The 21,387-nt window shown below is 40.2% G+C and overlaps 1 protein-coding gene across 17 annotated transcripts in view; it reads right to left on the reverse strand.

The window, feature by feature from the left end:
- ppip5k2 (diphosphoinositol pentakisphosphate kinase 2) overlaps positions 1 to 21,387 on the reverse strand; it is a 249,152-nt gene that overhangs the window by 91,234 nt on the left and 136,531 nt on the right. For all 17 annotated transcript variants that reach the window (XM_059644714.1, XM_048527822.2, XM_059644712.1 and 14 more), the window contains 3 exons: positions 18,056 to 18,163; positions 11,615 to 11,731; positions 3,829 to 3,999 (listed from right to left, as the gene is read on the reverse strand). In XM_059644714.1, coding sequence (XP_059500697.1) covers positions 3,829 to 3,999; positions 11,615 to 11,731; positions 18,056 to 18,163 — 396 coding nt within the window. The remainder of the gene's footprint in view (positions 1 to 3,828; positions 4,000 to 11,614; positions 11,732 to 18,055; positions 18,164 to 21,387) is intronic.

Raw genomic sequence — 21,387 nt, forward strand, 5'->3', positions numbered from 1 at the left:
GCATCATTGTGGCACTGCAGGAGGCCCATGATGGACATGTCGTCTGAGGAATGGGAGGGGGAGTTAAAATGGTTTGCGACTGGGAGGTGCAGTTGTTTTTTGCGAACCGAGTGGAGGTGTTCTGCAAAGTGGTCCCCAAGCCTTCGCTTGGTTTCCCCAATGTAGAGGATGCCACAATGGGTACACAGTGGATGCAGTATACCACGTTGGCAGATGTGCACGTGAACATCCGCTTAATATGGAAAGTCATCTTGGGGCCTGGGGTGGGGGTGAGGGAGGAGGTGTGGGGGCAATGTAGCACTTCCTGTGGTGGGGTTGGAGGGGAGTGTGGAGCGGACAAGGGAGTCCTAGAGAGTGTGGTCTCTCCGGAAGGCAGACAAGGGTGCGGATGGAAAAATGTCTTGGGTGGTGGGGTCAGACTGTAGATGGCGGAAGTGTTGGAGGATGATGCCTTGTATCCGGTGGTTGGTGGGGTGGTATGTGAGGACTAGGGGGATTCTCTTTGGGCGGTTATTGCGGGGGCGGGGTGTGAGGGATGTGTTGCGGGAAACGCGGTCAAGGGCGTTCTCGACCACTGCAGGGGGGAAAACTCTGACTGAGTTAACAGAATTATGAGAGGCAAAGGCTGATAGGAAGAAGCTTCCCCTTGTAAGAGGGGTAAGTAATCTGGGGAATGGATTTAAGTAAATGGGAGGAATGGATGTAAGAGAAAAATTAGTTGATCCAGAGGGATGTCAGGTATCTGGAGCTCTGCCTAAAAAGGTGGTAGAGATGAAAACCATCACAATATTTAGAGTCATATAGATATATAGCACAGAAACAGACCCACCAGCTCAACTCGTCCATGCCGACCACATATCCTAAATTAATCTAGTTTGATTTGCCAGCATTTGGCCCTTATCCCTCTAAACCCTTCCTATTTATATACCCATGTAGACGCCTTTTAAATGTTGTACATTGCACCAGCCTCCATCACTTCTTCAGGTAGCTCATTCCATACAAGTACCACCCTCTGCATGGAAAGGGTGCCCCTTAGGTCCCTGATGAATGTTTCCCTTCTCACCTTGCCCACTAGTTGTGGAGTCTCGCCCTCCGCCCCAGGGAAAAGATCTTGTCTATTTACCCCATCCGTGCCCCTCAAGATTTTATAAAGTCACCTCTCACCCTCTGATGCTCAAGGGAAAATAGCCCCAGTCTATTCAGCCTCTCCCCATAGCTCAAACCCTCCAACCAAGGCAATATCCTTATAAATCTTTTCCAAATCCTTTCAAGTTTCACAACCTCCTTCCTGTAGCAGGGAGACCAGATTGGCATGCAGTATTCCAATGTCAAGTACAACCAGACATGACCTCTCAACTTCTCTACTAAATACACTGAACAATAAAGGCTAGCATACCAAATGCCTTTTTCACTATCCTAACTATCTGCCACTCCATTTTCAAGGAACTATGAACCTGCACTGCAAGATCTCTTTGATCAGCAACTCTACCCAGGACCTTACTTTTAAGTGTATGAGTCCTGCTCTGATTTGCCTTTCCAAGATGCAGTACCTCACATTTATTTAAATTAAACTCCTTTATCTGCCACTCCTCAGTCCATTGGCCCATGTGATCAAGATCCTGTTGTACTTGGAGGTAACCTTCATTGTCCACTACATTTTCAATTTCAGTGTCATCTGCAAACGTACTAACTGTACCTCCTATGTTCACATCCAAACCATTTATATAAATGGCGAAAAGCAACGGATCTAGCATCGATCCTTGTGGCACACTGTTGGTCACAGGCCTCCAGTCTGAAAAGCAACCCTCCACTACCACTCTCAGTCTTCTACCTTCGAACCAGTTCTGTCTCCAAATAGCTAGTTCTCCCACCTTTCCATCTGATCTAACCTGGTTAACCAGTCTACCGCAAGGAACCCTTGGTGAACACCTTACTAAGGTCCATATTGATCATATCCATTGCTCTGCCCTCATTAATCGTCTTTGTTACTTCTTCAAAAAAACTCAATCAAGTTCATGAGACAAGATTTCCCATGTCCAAGGCCATGCTGACTATCCCTAAATCAGTCCTTGTCTTTCTAAATACATGTAAATCTTCTTTGAAAAGCATTTAGATTAACATTTGAAACATAATAATATAGAAAGTGTAATATACAGAGTGAGACTAGATAGGTGCTTGACAACCAGCACAGACACAGTGGGCTGAGGCGTTTCTTTTCATGCTGCAAAACTCCACATCTATCTTAGTCCTAAATGAGAGGCCCCTTATTTTGAAAATATGCCCCAAGGTCCAGATCCCAGGAATATCCTCTCAGCTGCCCTTTGGTCTTCTACCACCAGCTGTTTTGTTTTTTAATCTGTCTTCCATCTTGCACTCTCTTCGCTTGTTTTTCTGCCTTCTCCACTTTCACTTGATCAAAACTACATTCTAACTTTTCACAGTTCTGACACAAAGCCATTGATATGATATGTTGATGCTGTTACGGTGCCCAGAGATGCTGTTGGATCTGAAATATATTTCCAGATTTTTCAGTTTTAATCTCAAACCCACGCATGTGTTTACTTAGTTTACGTAGCATTGTTTAGATTGGTGCAGGAGTCAGTTTGTCTCCACGAGACATAATGCTTAATCTACATCTACGATTGGCATGGGCTGAGTGATACTAAACATGCATTTAAAAATTGATGTAACCAAACACTGTCATAGGCTCCAGTTCCTTACATTTAAGAATAGAATCAAAATACTTTGAATGCTGGAATTCTGAAACAATCTGAAAGAATGTTTCCTCCTCACTGTCCAAAGCCTCAAACAAATCTTGCAAGTGATACAGCATTTCATTTGTACTTTTTTCAATGTAGACCTCTGCATGTGCTGCTCACAATGTGGTCTCATTTACGCAGGAGAGAGGAGACAGCTTAGGTGACCACTTTGCAGAACATATCCACTCTATCTGTAAGAATGTCTCTGACCTCCCGATTGCTTGCCATTTCAGTAATCCATCTTGATTTCACACTAACATTTCTATATTGGGCCTGCTACATTAACAAAGCACAACAGAAACTCAAGGAACAACATCTCATCTTCTGCTTTGACACTTTAGAGCCTCGAGGTCTCAAGACTGAATTCTGTACCTTCAGAAACTGACAGTATGATGTGTGCTTTCTATTTTTCTTACATTTTCTCCCACATCCCCACTTCCACAGCCTTCTCTTGGTTGTGTCTTGCTTAATTTTTCTCTTGGTAGAAAGGACCCATTCTGTCCCTTTCACACTTTAATTTACACCCATTTTACATCACCTTTTCTCTCTCTCCATCATTAATAACCACTTTCGATTTTGCACTGGGCCTGTACCTCTGACAAAAATACAAAATAAATTCTCCCAACACCTTTCAGTTCTAAAGGAGAGAGCCAGTGGCACATTTACCATGTTGCTGTCTCCACTCAGGGGCAGAGTTTTTCTACCATTCTCTGGGTTTGGCTCACAATCAAGAAGTGAGTTCAACTAATGATTCAATAGTAGTGGCATTAAAGTAATGCCCAGCAATGACAGCAATAATACTTGAACAAAATACAGCAACAATACTACTTATATGTCATTATGTTAAAACATGATGCTGGTATTCATTTTATATTTAATTCATTTCCAACGCTGCACTCATGCCACCATGCATTGTTACTGTCCCTAGAAATAAGCCACATTGTTCTGGCAACCTAAATTCCCTCCTAAAATATTTTTATACTTGCCTCTTTCAATGCAGAGAATTAAAATAAACTTTACAAATTCCCAGAAGGTCAAGTTAAATAGTTTTATATTAAAAACAACTTACTTCCACTGAGCCTATTTTTCTGGATCGTGGCTGTGGGGATTTTCGGTGTATGTATATGGGATCAGAGACCATTGGCCTGAACAACAATGTACTTTTTTCAGCATCTTCCCTTCTTGAAACTGAATCCTCCTCATTTTCATTTGCCGGGAAGGTTTTGCTTCCATTGTCACTCTATTATTAAAGGACAATTGTTACTCTTACAATATATCTCTCCATAAAAAAGTGCCCATTTGTAACTTAAAAATCTTAAGAAATACTTAATACACAAATGTTTCATCATACAAAAAGTAGTAATATCCATACAGGAATTTTATTGATGCTTTTGAAAAACAGACAATTTTCTGAACCTACATGAAGACCCTAAAGGTCAATCTTGCTTCTTGCTAAGTTGTTGTTTGACTTGGAGAGAAAGCTAGCAACCCAGAGTAACTCAACAGATAAAAAAGGTAAAATCAATGTTGAAGACTGGCCTGCTTATTAGTTGGGAATTAACAAAACTGAAACAAAGCAAAACAAAAAAAACTGAGGAAATTATGGGTGAAAACTCCCTTTTAATAACTGTACAACCATACTGGTAAAATTATATCTTCCATTAAAATAGAGACAGTACTAGCAGTAACATATACATTCTTCTTAAAACATAAATCATGAAATAAATGATCTTACGGGTAAACCAAATAGTCAACATAAAAATGCCAACAAACTTCAATAAATCTGTTGTTAAAAGATCTAAATAGGACAAAATTAACATTGTATACAGTGGGATACAATCAATTGCTTGGTGCACACAAATGGAACATTGCTGAAACAAAGTATATGTTGCAGAAGCTTTTCACCTTACATTAATCAGGATAAATGAAAGAATTCTAAATTTAAATTGATAGCATCAATTTATACTAGAAGAGAAAGGGTGATGAATCATTGTAATATAAATAAATAATTTGGATGAAAATATTGGTGGTCTGATCAATAAGTTTGCAAAGTACATGGAAATTGAAGAAGTTATGGATAGTGCAAAAGTTTATTGAAGGATGCAAAAGGACATAGGTCATTTGGAAAATTGGGTAGAGAAATGGCACATGAGAGATGAAGCCAGACAAGTGTGAGACAATGTATTTTGGGAGGTTAAATGCAAGAAGGAAGTATACAGTAAATGGTAGGACACTTGGGAGCATGGATTTACAAAGGGATCTTGGGATGCAAGTCCACAGCTCCCTGAAAGTGGAAACACAAATTGCCAAGGTGGTAAAGAAGACGTACAGCATGTCGCCTTCATTGAGGAATTGAGTATAAAAGCTGGCAAGTCACGTTGCAGCTTCATAAAATTTTAGTTGGGCCACATTTAGTGCATGCAGTTCTGGATGTGGAGGCTTTGGAAAGGGTGCAAATAGGCTTACAAGAATGTTGTCTGGATTGGAGAATATCAGCTAAAAGGTAAGGATGGACAAACTTGAATTGTTTTCATTTGTGCTGGAGCTGGAGGTCAAGGGGCCACCTGTTAGAAGCATTTAAAATTATGACGGGGACAGGATAGTTGGAGTCTTTTTCCCAGGATAGAAATATCAAACACTTTGGTGGCCGGGGGGAGGGGGGGGGGGGGGGGGGAGTATAGGTTTAATATGAGAAAGGCAAAGTTTGAAGCAGATGTGCGAGGCAAGTTTTTAAACTCAAACGCAAGTATCTGCCGGTCAGAGAATCCTTACAGTGCAGAGAGGGGCCATTCGGCGCATTCAGTCTGCAGTGGCCTTTCAAACAGCATCCCACCCTACCTCATAATTGCATACTTACCATTGTTAATCCACCTAGCCTGCATTTCCCTGTATGCCATGGGGTAATTTAACATAGCCAATCCATTTAACCTGCAGATCTTTGAACTGTGGGAGGAAACCACAGTAGCCAGAGAAAAACCACACAGACTTGGACAGAATGTGCAAGCTCCTCACAGACAGGTGGGGGAGGTGATGGTGTAGCGGTATTATTACTGGATTGTCACTCTAGAGACCCAGGAAATGTTCCAGGAACTTAGGTTCAAAACCTACCACAGCAAATGGAATTTGAATTCAATAAAAATCTGGAATTACGAGTCTAATGATGACCATGAATCAACTGTCAATTGTTGGAAGTGCCTATCAATTCACTAATGTCATTTAGGGAGGAAAACTGCCATCCTTACCTGGTCAAGCCTACATGCTCCTCCAGGCCCAGGCAAAGCAGCTGACTTTTAACTGCCCTCTGGGCAATAACGGATGGGTAATAAATGCTGGCCTAGCCGGTGCCATCTACATCCCATGAGTGAATAAAAATAAAATCTAAAATCTAAGGCTGCATGGCAGTCTGTGTGGAGTCTGCACTTGCAGATGGTAGAAGCACATATAATAGCAAAGTTTAAGAGGCATTTCAACAGACATGTGAACGGGGGGGAAATAGAGGGATAGTGACCATGTGCAGGCAGGCGGGATTAATTCAGAATAGCATCATGGTTTGCACAGACATCATGGGCCAAAATACAATCTTTCAGAATCAGTTCCCACAACATACCCATCACCAAAATCAGACTCACATGTCTATAGTTCCCAGGTTTCTCCTTATGTTTTAGTTTGGTTTGTGCAATTACCAGCTGGTTGAGTACTATCTATACTGCCTATTATTAACAACCAAAGGAATATATGCTAATCGATTCAGTCAGCAATTTGCTATGATGTGGCATGACTTACTTAAACTGTTTAAATTTGACACTTTAAGACAGTAAGTACTGCAGACGCTGGAAGCTAGAGTCGATAAATTGAAACTGGAAAAGCCCAAAAAGTTGACTTTACTGCTCCTCCGATGCTGTCTGACCAGCTGTGCTTATCCAGCTCCACATGTACATTTGACACTTTGTCCGAATGAAGAAAACCCAAGAACAAAGACAGAACAGGTTTATGCAACTCAAGAAACAACAGCTAGCATTGATGTAAAAGAAATGACAACAGCACTGAAAGGAAAGAAAAAGAAAGCAGTTGTTATAGATGAGATATCAATGCAAATATGGTGCAAACAAGCCTGGGTGAACATTGAACTCAAGTCCACAACAAATTGGTGCTATGAGTAGAGAAAGCATGAACGCAAAACATTTTGTAACCAATGTTGAAAGGGCATCCAAGATTACAAGTATGATTGAGGAATTAAATCCCATCACATATCTTCAAGAGTTGAGAGAATGTCAAGGACCACATACTGAGATATATCACAGAAATCCATGAAGGTCAATTTGAATTTATGCCAAGAAGCACCACCATTTCTGTTTCTAGACAAGATGAAAAAATATCACGAAAGCCAATGGAACATGAAGTTTGTATTCATAGATTTAGAGAAAGTTTATGATCATAGGTCAAAGGAACAATTCTGGAGATGTGCGGGAGTTAATGGAGTTCTTGAGAAGCACATACAACTAATATAAGACCTGTTATAGGGAGTGCTAGATAAGAGTATGAAGCAAAGGGGGAAGAGTTTCAAACCCAAGTTGGACAACTCCAAAAAAATGTTCTGCACTGAGGATCTTCCTTTTCCTGATTGTCAAAGATGTGCTAGGCAAGTTAGGCAAGGAAGTGCCACAGTCATTAATGTCTGTAGACACTCGAACTACGCAGTAGGAAAGATGAAAATATGACCAAGTATCTGGCAACATCGATAAAGCACCAGAAGACTGGACTACTGACCTCGACAACTTTAGACCCAACTTGTGTACTGTCACTTTGAACCTAGGAAAGAAACATAGGAACAGGAATGGGCCATTCAGCCCATGAAGCCTGCTCTGCCATTTAACAAGATCGTGGCTCAAACACTCCAATGCCTTTTAAGCACACTATCCCCAAAACTCATCATGCTGTTAATAATCAACAATTTATCAAACTGCACTATAAATATACTCAGAGTTTGAGATTCCACATCAGTCTGGGGAAGAAAGTTCCAAAGACTCACCATCCTTTTTATTTTTAAATGGTACCTCATCGTTCTAGACTCAACCAGAAGAAACATCTCATCTGCCTTGTTTGTTCTTTTAGGCATTTTCCAAGTGTTAATTAGATCACGTGTCATTCATTGAAACTCTAGAGAATACAGTGTCAGTTTACCCATCCTCTCATCAGAGGACAACCCCACCATCCTAGGAATCTTTTTGCTGAGTCTTCTTTGCACTCCCTCTATAGCAATAAAAATCCTTCTAGAGATACTAAAACTGCACATAGGGTACTCTAGATGCAGTCTAATCAAGCTTCCATACAATTGAAGCAAGACTTCAGTACTCCTTTACTCAAATTATCTTGCAACAAAGGCGACAATTCTTTTAGCATTCTTAATTGCTTTCTGCAACACAATCTGAACTCTCAGTGACTACTGACATGAAAACTCAAATCCCCTTATACACCTACAATTTCTAACCTTTCACCGTTTAAGTATTGCACTACACATTAGTACTTCCTAACAATGTGGATAACCACATATTTTCCCACATTATATTTTATGTTTCTGCTCAATCACCAAGTTTAGAACATAGAACATAGAACATAGAACAGTACAGCACAGAACAGGCCCTTCAGCCCACAATGTTGTGCCGACCATTGATCCTCATGTATGCACCCTCAAATTTCTGTGACCATATGCATGTCCAGCAGTCTCTTAAATGACCCCAATGACCTTGCTTCCACAACTGCTGCTGGCAACGCATTCCATGCTCTCACAACTTTAAATCATCCGGATAATATTTCACCTCAATACATGCCTGCTTATCTTTGCATAATCTGCAAATTTGAAAATATTACATTTTGTCCACATATCCAAACCATTGATTTATATTGTAAATACCTGGAATGCCAAATATCGACTGTGCAATACCCCAACAGTTACTGTCTGCCAATGCGAGAATGACCCATTTATTTCAACTCTATTTTCTATCTATTTTCTGAAATCAGAAGTCCAATGATAACTGGTGGGAGACAATGTCAGAGATACTTTAAGTGACAATGTAAGAGACCCAAAGTATGATGGTTGAAGAAACAGATAAGGAAAAGTGATTGTGTTTGTACAAGTAAATATCTAAAATATGAAATAAGTTATTAGATAGGAATTTGGAGGCAAAGTCATAGAGAGAAAAGATCACACATTCAGTGTACAAAATAAACATGAATGAATCAAAAGCATTGTTCTATTACAACTGATGAACAAAAGCAGTGGTTAAATGGTGCACTTTTATACTCAATGATGCCTGCACTGTACTTTTCCAACTGATTACATTTAATACCCGAGCTATCACTGGAAAGAAAGGAAAATGATAAGCAGTTCAAAAATTTCAATATTCCATGACACAAAGTATAGTACAGGAACTCAATTATGCTAGGTCAGAGTCCGAGTTTCTGTTATATGCCTGAAAAAAGTTCTACCTAGAACTCCAGATATGTTGAAAGATGGATGAAATACTGCAGTAAATTGCAGGCTTGATCCACCTCTCTAAACACCCAGTTATGGAGCAGGTTAAAAGTCTGGCTTGTCACCATCAGAAGTCAATGTTCTGAGTTTTAGATGCTAGGAGGAGGACAGAAAGGGAAGCAAGGGAGGAGTAGGAATGGTGTTTTTGATTAAAGAAAACATTACTACTCTCATTAGAGATGATATTTCTGAGGAATCGAGTAGAAGTATATAGTTAGAAATCAGAAATAAAAACAGAGATGATCACCTCGATAGGATTGTATCGTAGTTTCTCCCTCCACCCCTTCTCCAACGCCCCAACCCAACTGCCTTAGTCAGAGAGAAATTATGGAACAAATATCAACACATCAGTAAGAACAATAGGGTTGTAACAGAAGGAAATTTTAATCTTCCAGACATTGACTCAGTCTGCCATCGTGTAAAAGGCTTGGATGGTGAGGCAGTTGTTAAATGTGTTCAAGGAAATTTTCTTTATCAAATTATAAATGTACCTACTGAAGAATGAGCAAAACTTGACCTTCTCTTGGGAAGTAAGGCAGGGCAAGAGACTGAAGTGTTAGCAGGGGAACACTTTGGGCCTAGTGAGCATAATTCTATTAGTTTTAAAATATTTATGGAAAAGGATAAGTTTTCCATAAAAATTAATGCTCCTAATTGGAGTAAAGCAAATTTTAATAGTATGAGACAAGAACTTTCGAAAGTTGGTTGCTGAGTTGACTATCCACAGATAGAGATAACAGACAAGTGGCAGGCTTTCAAAAGTGCGATAACAAGAGTTCAGAGGCATTATGTTCCTGCTAGAATGAAGAATAAAGCTGGTAAGAGTAAGGTACAATAGGTGAATAAAGATATTGAAGTTCTAGTCAAGAATAAGATCATATACAAGATATACAAGTGGAATCAAATGAATCTCTTTAAGAACATAAAGAGTGCAGGGCCATTTTTAAGAAAGAAATCAGAAGGACAAAAGGAGGATTTGAGGTAACCTTGGCAGATAAGGTTAAAGATAATCCAAAGAGTTCTACAAGTACATTAAGAGCAAAAGAGCAATTATACAGAGAATAGGGCCCCTTAAAGATCAATGAGGTTATCTGTGTGTTGAACCTCAGGAGACGAGAGAGATACTAAATGAACATTTCACGTCAGCTTTTCTGGGGAGAAAGAAATGGAGATTAGAGAACTGGATGCTCAGATTGGTACTATTGGGAAAATTTGATATCAATATAAATAACTTTGTTCACATAATTTGAATACTGTTTGAATTGCCTTGTCTCGCGAATAGGCCCCCAGTAGATTCTAAGCATCATTAGCCTGTGTAGAACCTTTTGCATTTATTGTGCTTTGCTTTCTGTTCTAACTACAGCTAGCTAACTACATTATCATATTGCTACCCTCACATACCAAATTTCTATATTATTTTAATAATTAAGAACAATTTTTGTCAATACCCGAATGCATGAATTAGTTTTTCTTCAAATAAACAAGTGCTTCGTACTGTTTTCTCTTCTTACGTCAAAGTAACCAGTCTGATTACTATATGTCAGAAACACAAACCCAGATCTCCCTGTCTTTGGAATTATAAGATACTGATTGTATCCTGAAAGATACCAGTCAAGTCCAATGCAATGACTACACAGTACTTAAGATTAAAAACTTTTAATAAGTAATTATCTGGTTTCTAGGAAATCTTTCACAACTGAGTTGGAATCAGACACTTCAAAAGGGGTCCAACTTATTTAATTTACCAGGAAGGCAAGCTAGCTAGGGAATGTTAGAGCAAAGGAAACTTGTGCTAAATCTGTGGTAACTATAAAATTCACTTCCAATTATTCTTATGAATGCATACCCTCTTCATACACTTGGGTGGTCACAACTGAAACAAATTCCCCTATTAAGGGCTTACTGCCACCTATATGACCTCACACAGTTGCTGTCCTACCCTCACACCTTTCATTGTCCCACCCCTTTATTCAGTTACCTTACATACTTTCTTTCTCTCAGCAGCTGTCAAAGTGGTGTCGGGGTCCTTAAGCATTTTACTTTCATGAATATTCCTGCTGTAATAAAAAAAGACTTCGGCAATGATTCACTGCTGTATGGTTTGCTACACTACTTCTGTTCGGATGGATTCCCCATTGAACATCCAGGCCAAAAAATCATGCAAATCTTATCTAGGTATGAAATAGGGATTTTGGCCCATATTGGAAGAGCTGGGCAATAATAACTCTAACATATGAATAAACCACAATTATTACATTTCCCATTGAAAATAAAACTCTCAAAATATAAAAAAACCAACAGAAGACTCCTCAAAAATGAGTACCTCATGAGAGGCTGGTCTGTATCCAAAACCTGATGGAAGATTCTTATCTTCCTCACATCCTTTAGCACCAGGACTGAAGTGTAATTCAACATGAAAGCGTTCCTCGGAAGAAGGATCCTGAAAGTCAAGTTTTGAGAAACAAATTCTGGAGTGCTGAACAAAACAGGTTAAATAATTAATACCCGTGAAATTGCATTAACTCTGGCCATGTGGGCAAATGAGTAACTTCTAATTGTTTATTTACAGTGGTATTAGTGAAGGCCAATCAGATGAACAGTAGTTTATCTAGCCACTAATCAATAGCACCTTAAAGCAATGTCATTGAAATGGCTTGGTACCTTCAAGTACTACTTTGACTTTGTAAGACTGACATTTTTAAAAATAATAATTCCATTTTATGAAAAGGAACAAAGGATATTTTAAAGTCCAACTGGATACCCCACTATTAATTAAATATATACAAAGTTAAGAAATTGTTTTGATGCATTTTATTTCTGTGTCAAGCCTGCAAGGTAAGGAAATGACTCAGCGCCTATTTATAAGATAGTTCACAAGACCAATCTTATTGTGCATACAGCAATATGAGTCTCAATGTACACAATAACCAGTAAAAGTCTGCCTACAGTAGACAGCAATGGAGAACCAAAATTGGATTTTCCAAAAAGCAAGTGGAGGAGAAGATCATGTACGACCTCTTTAGCATAAAAATGAACACGAGTATAAGATGATATAATATTAAATGTGTACATTGCTCTCTATGCTGTCTGACACTACTGTTGGCCTCAAGCCTACGTTCACCAATCAATGCAAGTCAGGCACTTAACTGACCAGACTGCTGGGCCTTTTCGGGGATTATGGACCATGGAGGTAGAAAATCTAAGAGCTGCTAATTAGTGAGAAGCCAGGGGCTTTCTGTTACTGATAGCAACACTGGTAAGTAGACATTGCTGTCAGTAATGTTCTAAATATTTCATCTGGGACAACTGCTGGATTCCCAGACACAACACACTTGGGCACAGGTGTGTGTTATGGATTAGAGTCCTGGGGAGGAAGTTGCTGCAGAAAGTTGCACTGGTATTAAGAGGCAGGGGTGGGGACAGGTTGCAGAAACACTGAATTCCTTCCTGATGCCACGATCCATTATTAGGTACTGAGTTCCTGATCCATTTTGGCCTCCTTTTGAATTCCCCAATACTACTGTATGGGTAATGGACACAGTGACAACATTCTAGCAATTGTATTGAAGATAGCCACAAGGGGATCATGGGATATAGTGCAAAACCTAAGTTGCTGAACTTTTACGGGAGCTTATTGATGAAAGTCGTATGAAAGATCTAATTGAGAGAAGAGACGAGATTGGAGTCTTATGACAACGTGATTAAAGAAAGATGAGATCTGAGAATAAAGTGTAAAGATCTAATTGAAGGCTAACTAGTTATTCAAGTGAGCTTTTTGTAACTGTATGAATGATCTGCTGAAACTTCTTACTGAAAAAAAATCTTAACACCAAGTATCATTTGTCTCTTATTTTACTACTACTTGTGTAACAGAACTAGTGTAATTTAAACAAAACTATTCGAGTACAGTTAAAACAGTATCATGTACTCAGCAATGTGGAAAATTGCTTAATAATGCCATGTCGAAAAAGAGAAAATCAAACTCAACCAAATACAAGCCCACCAAAGTAAAACAAAGAATTGTAAATACTGGAAATCTGAAACAAAAACACAGAGTGCTTTAGGAATTAAACGCATCTGGTAACATCTATACCAGAAAATAGAAGTTAACATTTCTGAAGAAGGGTCTAGGCCTGAAATATCAGTTTTCCTGCTCATCTGATGCTACACGGCCTTCAGTGTTCATCCAGCTCTACACCTTGTTATCTCAGATTCTCCAGCATCGGCAGTCCCTACTATCTCTAAACACTTATAGTCCATTTAGAAAATTGTCCATGCTTCTACTCTTCTTACCAAAGCGTATGACCTCATACTTTCCCACATTGCACTCCAACTGCCACTTCTTTGGCCACCCTCCAAACCTGTCCAAATCATTCTGCAGCCTCCCCACATCCTCAATACCACCTGTCCCTCTGTCTGTCTTTGTATCGTCTGCAAACATAGCCAGAATGCCCTCAATTATTTTATCTAGATCATTAATGTATAAAGTGAAAAACTGTCGTCCCAACACTGACTCTTGTGGAACACCACTTGTCATCGGCTGCCAGCAAGGCCCTTTTAACCCTTCTCTCTGCTTTCTGCCAGACAGTCAATCTTCTATCCATGCAGGTACCTCGCTGTACAGATCTGTGCCAATACTTTAAACCTTGCCTCTAACACCAGGAGCACTTATCTTACTCAGCAGCCTCCTGTGCGGCTCCTTGTCAAAGGTCTTATTGAAGTCTAGGTAGATAACATCTATTGGCACTCCTTGGTCTAACCTGCTCATTACTTCCTCAAAGAATTCTAACAGGTTTGCTAGGCATGACTCCCCTTGATGAAGCCATGCTGACTTTGCCCAATTTTACCATGCACTTCCAAGTATTCAGATTTCTTATCCTTCACAATGGACTCTAAAATCTCACCCACAACCAAGTTTACGCTAATCAGTCTGTAATTTTCAGTCTTTTGTCTTACTGTCTTTTTAAACCAGGGTGTCATATTAGCAATTTTCCAGTCCTCTGGACCCTCCTTGACTCCAGCGATTCTTAAAAGATTACCACTAATGACTTCAGCTATCTCCTTAAGAACTCTGGGGTGTGGTCCATCTGGTCCTGGTGACCTATCCACCTTCAGGCTGTTCTGTTCTTCTAGCACCTTCTCCTTGGTGATGGCCACCATACTGAGCTCTGCCCCCTGACTCTCTCAGATTTTTGGGATATTACTTGTGTCTTCCACCATGAAGACTGATGCAAAGTAATTATTCAGTTCCTCAGCCATTTCCTTGTTCCCCACTACGACCTCTCCAGCATCATTTTCCTGCAGTTCAATGTCCACTTTTGTCTCTCTTTTGCTCTTTCTATGTCGAAAAAAATTCTTACAGTCTTCCTTTATATTACTGGTTAGCTTACCCGCATACTTAATTCTCTCCCTCCCTACTTCTCTTTTTTTGTTGCCCTCTGTTGGTCTTAATAAGCTTCCCAATCTTCTGGTTTCCAAATGCCCTTCGCCACATTATATGTCTTCCCTTTTCTCTTTTGCTTTTATGGTATCGCTGACTACCCTAGTCAGCCATGGTTGCCCCATCAGCCCTATACCATGCTTATTTTCCCTAGGGATGAATTTTTGCTGTGTCTCCTGGATTACTTCTAGAAACTCCTGCCATTGCTGTTCCAAAGGTGGCAACACAGAGTTGTCAAGAAGGCATACGGCATGCTTTCATTCATCGGATGGGGTATTGAGTACAAGACTTGGCAGGTCATGTTGCAGTTGTATAGGACTTTGGTTCGACCACATACTGCGTACAGTTCTGGTCACCACATTACCAAAAGGGTGTGGATGCTTTGGAGAAGGTGTAGAGGTGGTTCACCAGGACGTTGCCTGGTATGGAGGGCACTAGCTATGAAGAGAGGTTGAGTAGATTAGGATTCTTTACATTAGAAAGACGGAGGTTGAGGGGGGATCTGATTGAGGTCTACAAAGTCATGTGAGGTATAGAAAGGGTGGATACCAAGAAGCTTTTTCCCCCAGAGTGGGGGACTCAATTTCTAGGGGTCACAATTTCAAGGTGAGGGGAAAAAAGTTTAAGGGAGATACGCATAAAATCCTTTATGCAGAGGATGCTGGGTGCCTGGAACACGTTGCCAGCGGAGGTGGTAGAGGTGGGCATTTAAGATGTATCTAAACAGATACATGAATGGGCAGGGAGCAGAGGGATACAGATCCTTGGAAAATAGGTGACAGGTTTAGATAGAGGATTTGGATTGGCGAAGGCTTGGACAGCCGAAGGGCCTGTTCCTGCGCTGTAACTTTCTTTGTTCTCTACTCTTTGTTCATGCCTCTGTACTTGCCCTTATTCAGCTATAAAATCATTACCTCTGATTCTATCTTCTTCTCAAATTGCAGAGAAAATTCAATCATATTATGATCATTGCTTTCTAAGGGTTCCTTCACCTCAAGAGCCCTTGTCAGGTCTGCCACATTACACAAACACTAAATCCAGTACTGTCTGTTTCCTAGTGGGCTCCACCACAAGGTGCTCCAAAAAACAAACCCATCTCGGATACATTCCACAAATTCCTTTTCTTGCAATCCACTACCAACCTGATTTTCCCAGTCCTCCTGCACATTGAAATCCCCCATGATCACTGTAACTTTGCCTTTCTTACACACCTTTTCTATCTCCTGGTGTATCTTGTGCCCCAGCTCCTGACAACTGTTTGGAGGCATGTGATTCCCACCACATCATAACTACTAAAATCAATCTGTGCCACAGGCTCATTCACCTTCTTTCTTCTACTGCATGCATTCAGATATAACACCCTCAGTCCTGTATTAACTGTCTCTCTTCTCATGGTCAGTCTTTTGTCCAGTGTGCTTGATGTTTGATTCTTAACCCTTTCCAAACACTGTCTTATTTGTGCCTGTGCTGGAGACTTCAAATAACTTCTCCTGAGTTCTTCTTCCCTGTCATTTTTTTTCATATTTTTCCACACAGTGGAATCTACCCCTACAGTTGTTAGCCTGTTGCTTTGTACCCCATTGGGGGAAGTTTCACCCTTCCCACCCCCACTTTCTAGTTTGAAGTCTTGTCGACCAGCCTATTTACTCTTTTTGCTCTAACATTGGTCCCAGCTCGGTTCAAGTGGAGGAAGTCCCAGCAGTAGATTCCTCCTGTTCCAATACTGATACCAGTACCCGACGAAAAGGAACCCCTCTTTCCCACACCACTCCTTGAGCCACATGTTTACTTATTCTCATGTCCCTATGCCAATTTGCACGTCTTTGGGCAGTAATACAAAGATTATAACCCTTGTACACATGCTCTTTAATTTCGTTCATAGCTCCTGATAATCCCTGAACAGGTCTTCTTTCCTAATCTTGATTATGTTGTTTGTTCTGACGTGGACAACAACAATTGGATCCTTCCCCCTCCCTCTCCAATATCCTCTCAAGCTTGTCAGACATATTCCTTACCCTGGCAGTGGGCACACAATACGCCATGCAGGACTCTCAATCCTGCTTATAAAGGATACTATCTATTCCCCTAATAACTACCACTTGTCATCTTGAAGCCACACTGAGTCAAAGGTTGTCTTGATGTCAAGATCTCTCAGTCTCATCTCATCTCCAGAGATTAACTCTGTTGTCCATGTTTGAATCAAGGTTGTAATGAGATCTGTGTGGCCCTGGTTAAACCAAAACTGAGCACCAATGAGCAGGTTGCTTCTTTGTGTGTGCCATTTGATAGCATTACCAGCAACTCTTTAGATTGCTCTGATGATTGAGGGCAAACAGATGGATCAATAATTGGCTGGAGATCTGAGAAAGGGTCACCGGACCAGAAACATTAACTCTGATTTTCTTCAGAGATGCAGCTTGAACTTTTCTGGCAACTTCTGGTTTTGTATCAATACCTGGCTGGGTTGGATCTGTTCTGTTTTTGTGTACAGAACATACCTGGGCATTTGGTAACATTGTTGGTTAGATACTAGTATTGTAGCTGTACTGGAACAGATTAGCTCGTTTTGATGCACAATTCTCCGGTATTGATGCCTTAATGTTATCAGGCCCCATTGTTTTTGCAGTTTCCAGTGTCTTTAGCTGTTTCCCAAAACCACAGTGAGTGAAATAATTGTTTGAAGACTGGCACTATGGTGCTGGGGACCCGAGAAGGCAGCCAAGATGGATCATACATTTTGCTCTTCTGTTTGAAGTGGATGCAAACATTTAAGGTTATATTTTGCAATGAAGTTCGTCATTTTTGAGAATGTGAAGATTTGTGGGGGCCTTCAGCTCCTGTTAGTTGTTTAATTGTCTACCAGCATTCTTAACTAACTGTGGCTGGACTGCATGCAGATCTATCCTGAAATAAAACTTTAAACATTTAAATCATCATCTGACATGGGGCTCCATACAATGGCTCTGAGTTTAACTGGCCCATTAAATATCAAACCGGTTAGATAGAAACTTGGTGTATAAGCATGTGCCAGTTTCATAATCACAACCCTAAACTTCTCAAATTTTACTGTCCTGCTTGTCTGAGCAGGAAACCTTTGTAGCAAGGTGGTTTGGCAGTTCTTTGTGATCTTCAAAGATTTTATCCAGCTAATTTTTTTAAAAAATCATCAATGCTCTTCCTTCCTACCAACTGGAAGGTACCAGGAACAGTCATACCCAATTTCAAATTTGAACTCAAAAGCCAAGCTAATTTAACTAAATTTATTTGCTTGTAACATGGCATAGCTTAGGAAGGAATAAAAGTCTAGAACAGAAGATATAATACCTTATTTGGGTCTTCATATAACATGATAACAATCTGTGTCATATAATTGAGTTCACTGGCATAGTTCAGATAACCCATTGCCCTTTTCCACTGCTCATCTTTGACCTCCTGCAAAGTAATACAAAATCATACCATTTTTAAAACAATTTTAGATATTCACAAGATTCTACAATTTGTTCCAACAATGCAATTCTTGCAGAGAAAAAATAAATACTATTTAACAAAATACTTGAACATCGACTTACGACTCTAACATGTCAATCCTACATAATATGGGGGCTCTGGATTAGTGAATCAGTATCGCAATATCGGCTGCTTTCTCAAGCCCAAACAATGCTACCTGATCAGTTTTCAGAGAAATGTAGCTCCTATCACCATTGATCAGCAATCATGGGAAGGATAACCAGATAGAGACTGGGGGTGTTGTTTAATAAAATCTGTCACTCGGAACACAATACAACTACACAACTGTCACCTTGGGGAGCTGTCCTTTTAAAATGAAGATTGTTGCCAAAGGCTGTGAACTAACCTTAGTATTGATCGAGATTCAACTATAAATGACCACTGGGTTATCCTTGCTAATACTGTTGCAAAGTTGGATAGAGTAATTGTGAGGTGGAAGGCAGGAAGTTAAAATGTCTGGTTCCTTTAAGAGATTTGTGCTTTGTCTGTACTTCAATATTTTTTAAAAAATGCACTTCTGTGAGCAGCTGCTGAAGTTGCCAGTACAAAGAGCCTCAAAAAGTGAAACAAGTGTATCCAAAAAAAAAGCATTGCAGGTGGCAGGCAAAACAGCAATCTTGTTTTGATGTTGTGACAACAAGTTTGAATTGGCCAATTAATTTAACGCCAAACTCAGTGATTCAAAGTCAATTGAATTTTAAAAATTGATGGTGTTCACAACTTGCAACCAATCCTAAGAATTTGATGTCATTATGGGTATATAAGACAAAGGCATTTGGAAAATCAGGGAGAACCAACTGCCATCAGAAAAAGACAGATGGCTGCCACCTGCCAGAGTTAGAACCAAGATAATAAAATGTGAGGCTGGATGAACACAGCAGGCCAAGCAGCATCTCAGGAGCACAAAAGCTGACGTTTCGGGCCTGGACCCTTCATCAGAGAGGGGGATGGGGAGAGGGAACGGAATAAATAGGGAGAGAGGGGGAGGCGGACCGAAGATGGAGAGTAAAGAAGATAGGTGGAGAGAGTATAGGTGGGGAGGTAGGGAGGTAGGGAGGGGATAGGTCAGTCCAGGGAAGACGGACAGGTCAAGGAGGTGGGATGAGGTTTGTAGGTAGCTGGGGGTGCAGCTTGGGGTGGGAGGAAGGGATGGGTGAGAGGAAGAACCGGTTAGGGAGGCAAAGAGTTAGAACCATTCAGCTTTCAGAGCAAGCCCTTCTAATTAATCAGAGGTATTTTTACTCCAGTTATTGAAAGGGAAAGCAAAATAATATGATGTGCTCTGAGCTTAAACATTAGCAGTCAGGAAAACCAGTATTTGAGTTTTCTGCAATAACCCCCTCCCAAAAAAATACTGAGGCCATCATTTATCGTTTGCATTATTTCTCTCAATATTTCCTTTATTGCGGGAGGGCAAAGAACGGATTGTAAATAAAAACAGGAAATACAGGAAGCAGTTAGTAGGCCCACAGCATCTGCAAAGAGAAGCAGGGTTAACGTTTTCAAGTCATGTTAACCTTTTCTCAGGATAGAGACGGAAATGGATTGTAACCCTTTAAAGACTTATGATTAACAGCTTGAGTAGATTTCAAAAAAATGGATTTGCAAGAAACTGGTCAAAGGCTTAAAGTCTTTTTTTACACTACATCAAATTTATATTTTTCTTAGGGAGTCTGTTTGGGGTCAGAGGTCAGATCGGGGGTTATTGGTTGCACTTTTGATAGACCAAATGTCTAAAGCTGCAATTTCTTGCAATGTGACCTCTTGTCTCACTCCATACAATGACCCATCTCTCCCTCACTGTGGATAAAATACTGGCAGTGACAGAAATAAACCAGTGACAGAAATAGGTGCCTCAGCTTGATTAAATGGCTTCCTTCACCACATACAGGGGAACTGAACACTGCGCCAAATTCCAGCCCTGCTGTTCCACAAGTCATCATGAAGTGTGCAAAATCCTAATTTTGAAAAGCATCATAAGGTTTGATCATTACCACTTAAAGAGCTTATTTCACATATGAATAATAATATTTTCTATACAGATTGCCTGAAGTGCTTGTGCCCAAGAACTGCTGAGATTGAAATACCTCTCTGAACTGGTTTGGAGACAATTCAGAATTGGTGATTTTCCAATCAATAGTCCTATCACAAAAATCTTGTTAAAAACACGTGGCAAATGAATCGCAGAATTGGGTCAGAATTTGTTACCATTATCATCTCACCTCTTGATCATTTTGTTGATTTGCCCCCATCTTTGTCTCCTCAAAACCAGGGGATGTAGATGTGTGTACCTAGTTCTAGCTCTCAGAGACTCCTAGAAGTCTGAGAGAAAGCACCATTTAAATATTAAAGGCACCAACAGCACAACTAGTTAATATTCCTGACAAGAATAATCAGTGGAGCTGTTGCTGACAGAACATTCGATGGAGAAAGCACAGAGCACTGCGGAAGATACAATCTGGTCGTAATTTCGAGAGGCTAAATTCTATCTAATTTTATATTAAGTGGGTCTTATATTTATTGAAACAGCATACCATTACAATCTTGTTTTAGTTGGGAATGGTTAACAGTTAGAAGGGGTTTATTCAGTCTGTTAATAGTTTAGTTAATTTGTTCACTGCTAGAGTTAGATAAATAAATTGTTACTTGTTGATTGTAAAGCGAACGTCAATGGTTTATTTTCTTTAACCACCAAAAGTTGCTGGAAGGCAATTTAAACCACTTTTCACACTCCTTTTACAGATTACAGGGCAAGGTATCCTCTTGGGTCTTTCAGCTTTAGTTCTCAGAGGGGGGTCAACCTCCGCTTTATAAAACTGAAATAATTCTATAAAGATCACTGTTCTGAGCAAACATGATGCCATCTGTCCTATGATAACAAGGTGTAGAGGTGGATAAACACAGCAGGCCAAGCAGCATCGGAGGAGCAGGAAAGCTGACATTTTGGGCCTAGGTCCTTCTTCAGAAATCTGAAGATCATTTCTGCAGAAGGGTTTAGGTCCGAAACGTCAGCTTTCCTGCTCAGCCCGCTGTGTTCATCCAGCTCTACACCTTGATATCTCAGATTCTCCAGCATCTGCAGTTCCTACCACCTCATGCCATCTGTTCTGTTTGGTTTGGATCCAATATTTATCTGATTACTGTCTCAC

The sequence above is a fragment of the Stegostoma tigrinum genome, chromosome 3, assembly GCF_030684315.1.
Source record: "Stegostoma tigrinum isolate sSteTig4 chromosome 3, sSteTig4.hap1, whole genome shotgun sequence".
In the NCBI taxonomy this organism is placed as follows: domain Eukaryota; kingdom Metazoa; phylum Chordata; class Chondrichthyes; order Orectolobiformes; family Stegostomatidae; genus Stegostoma; species Stegostoma tigrinum.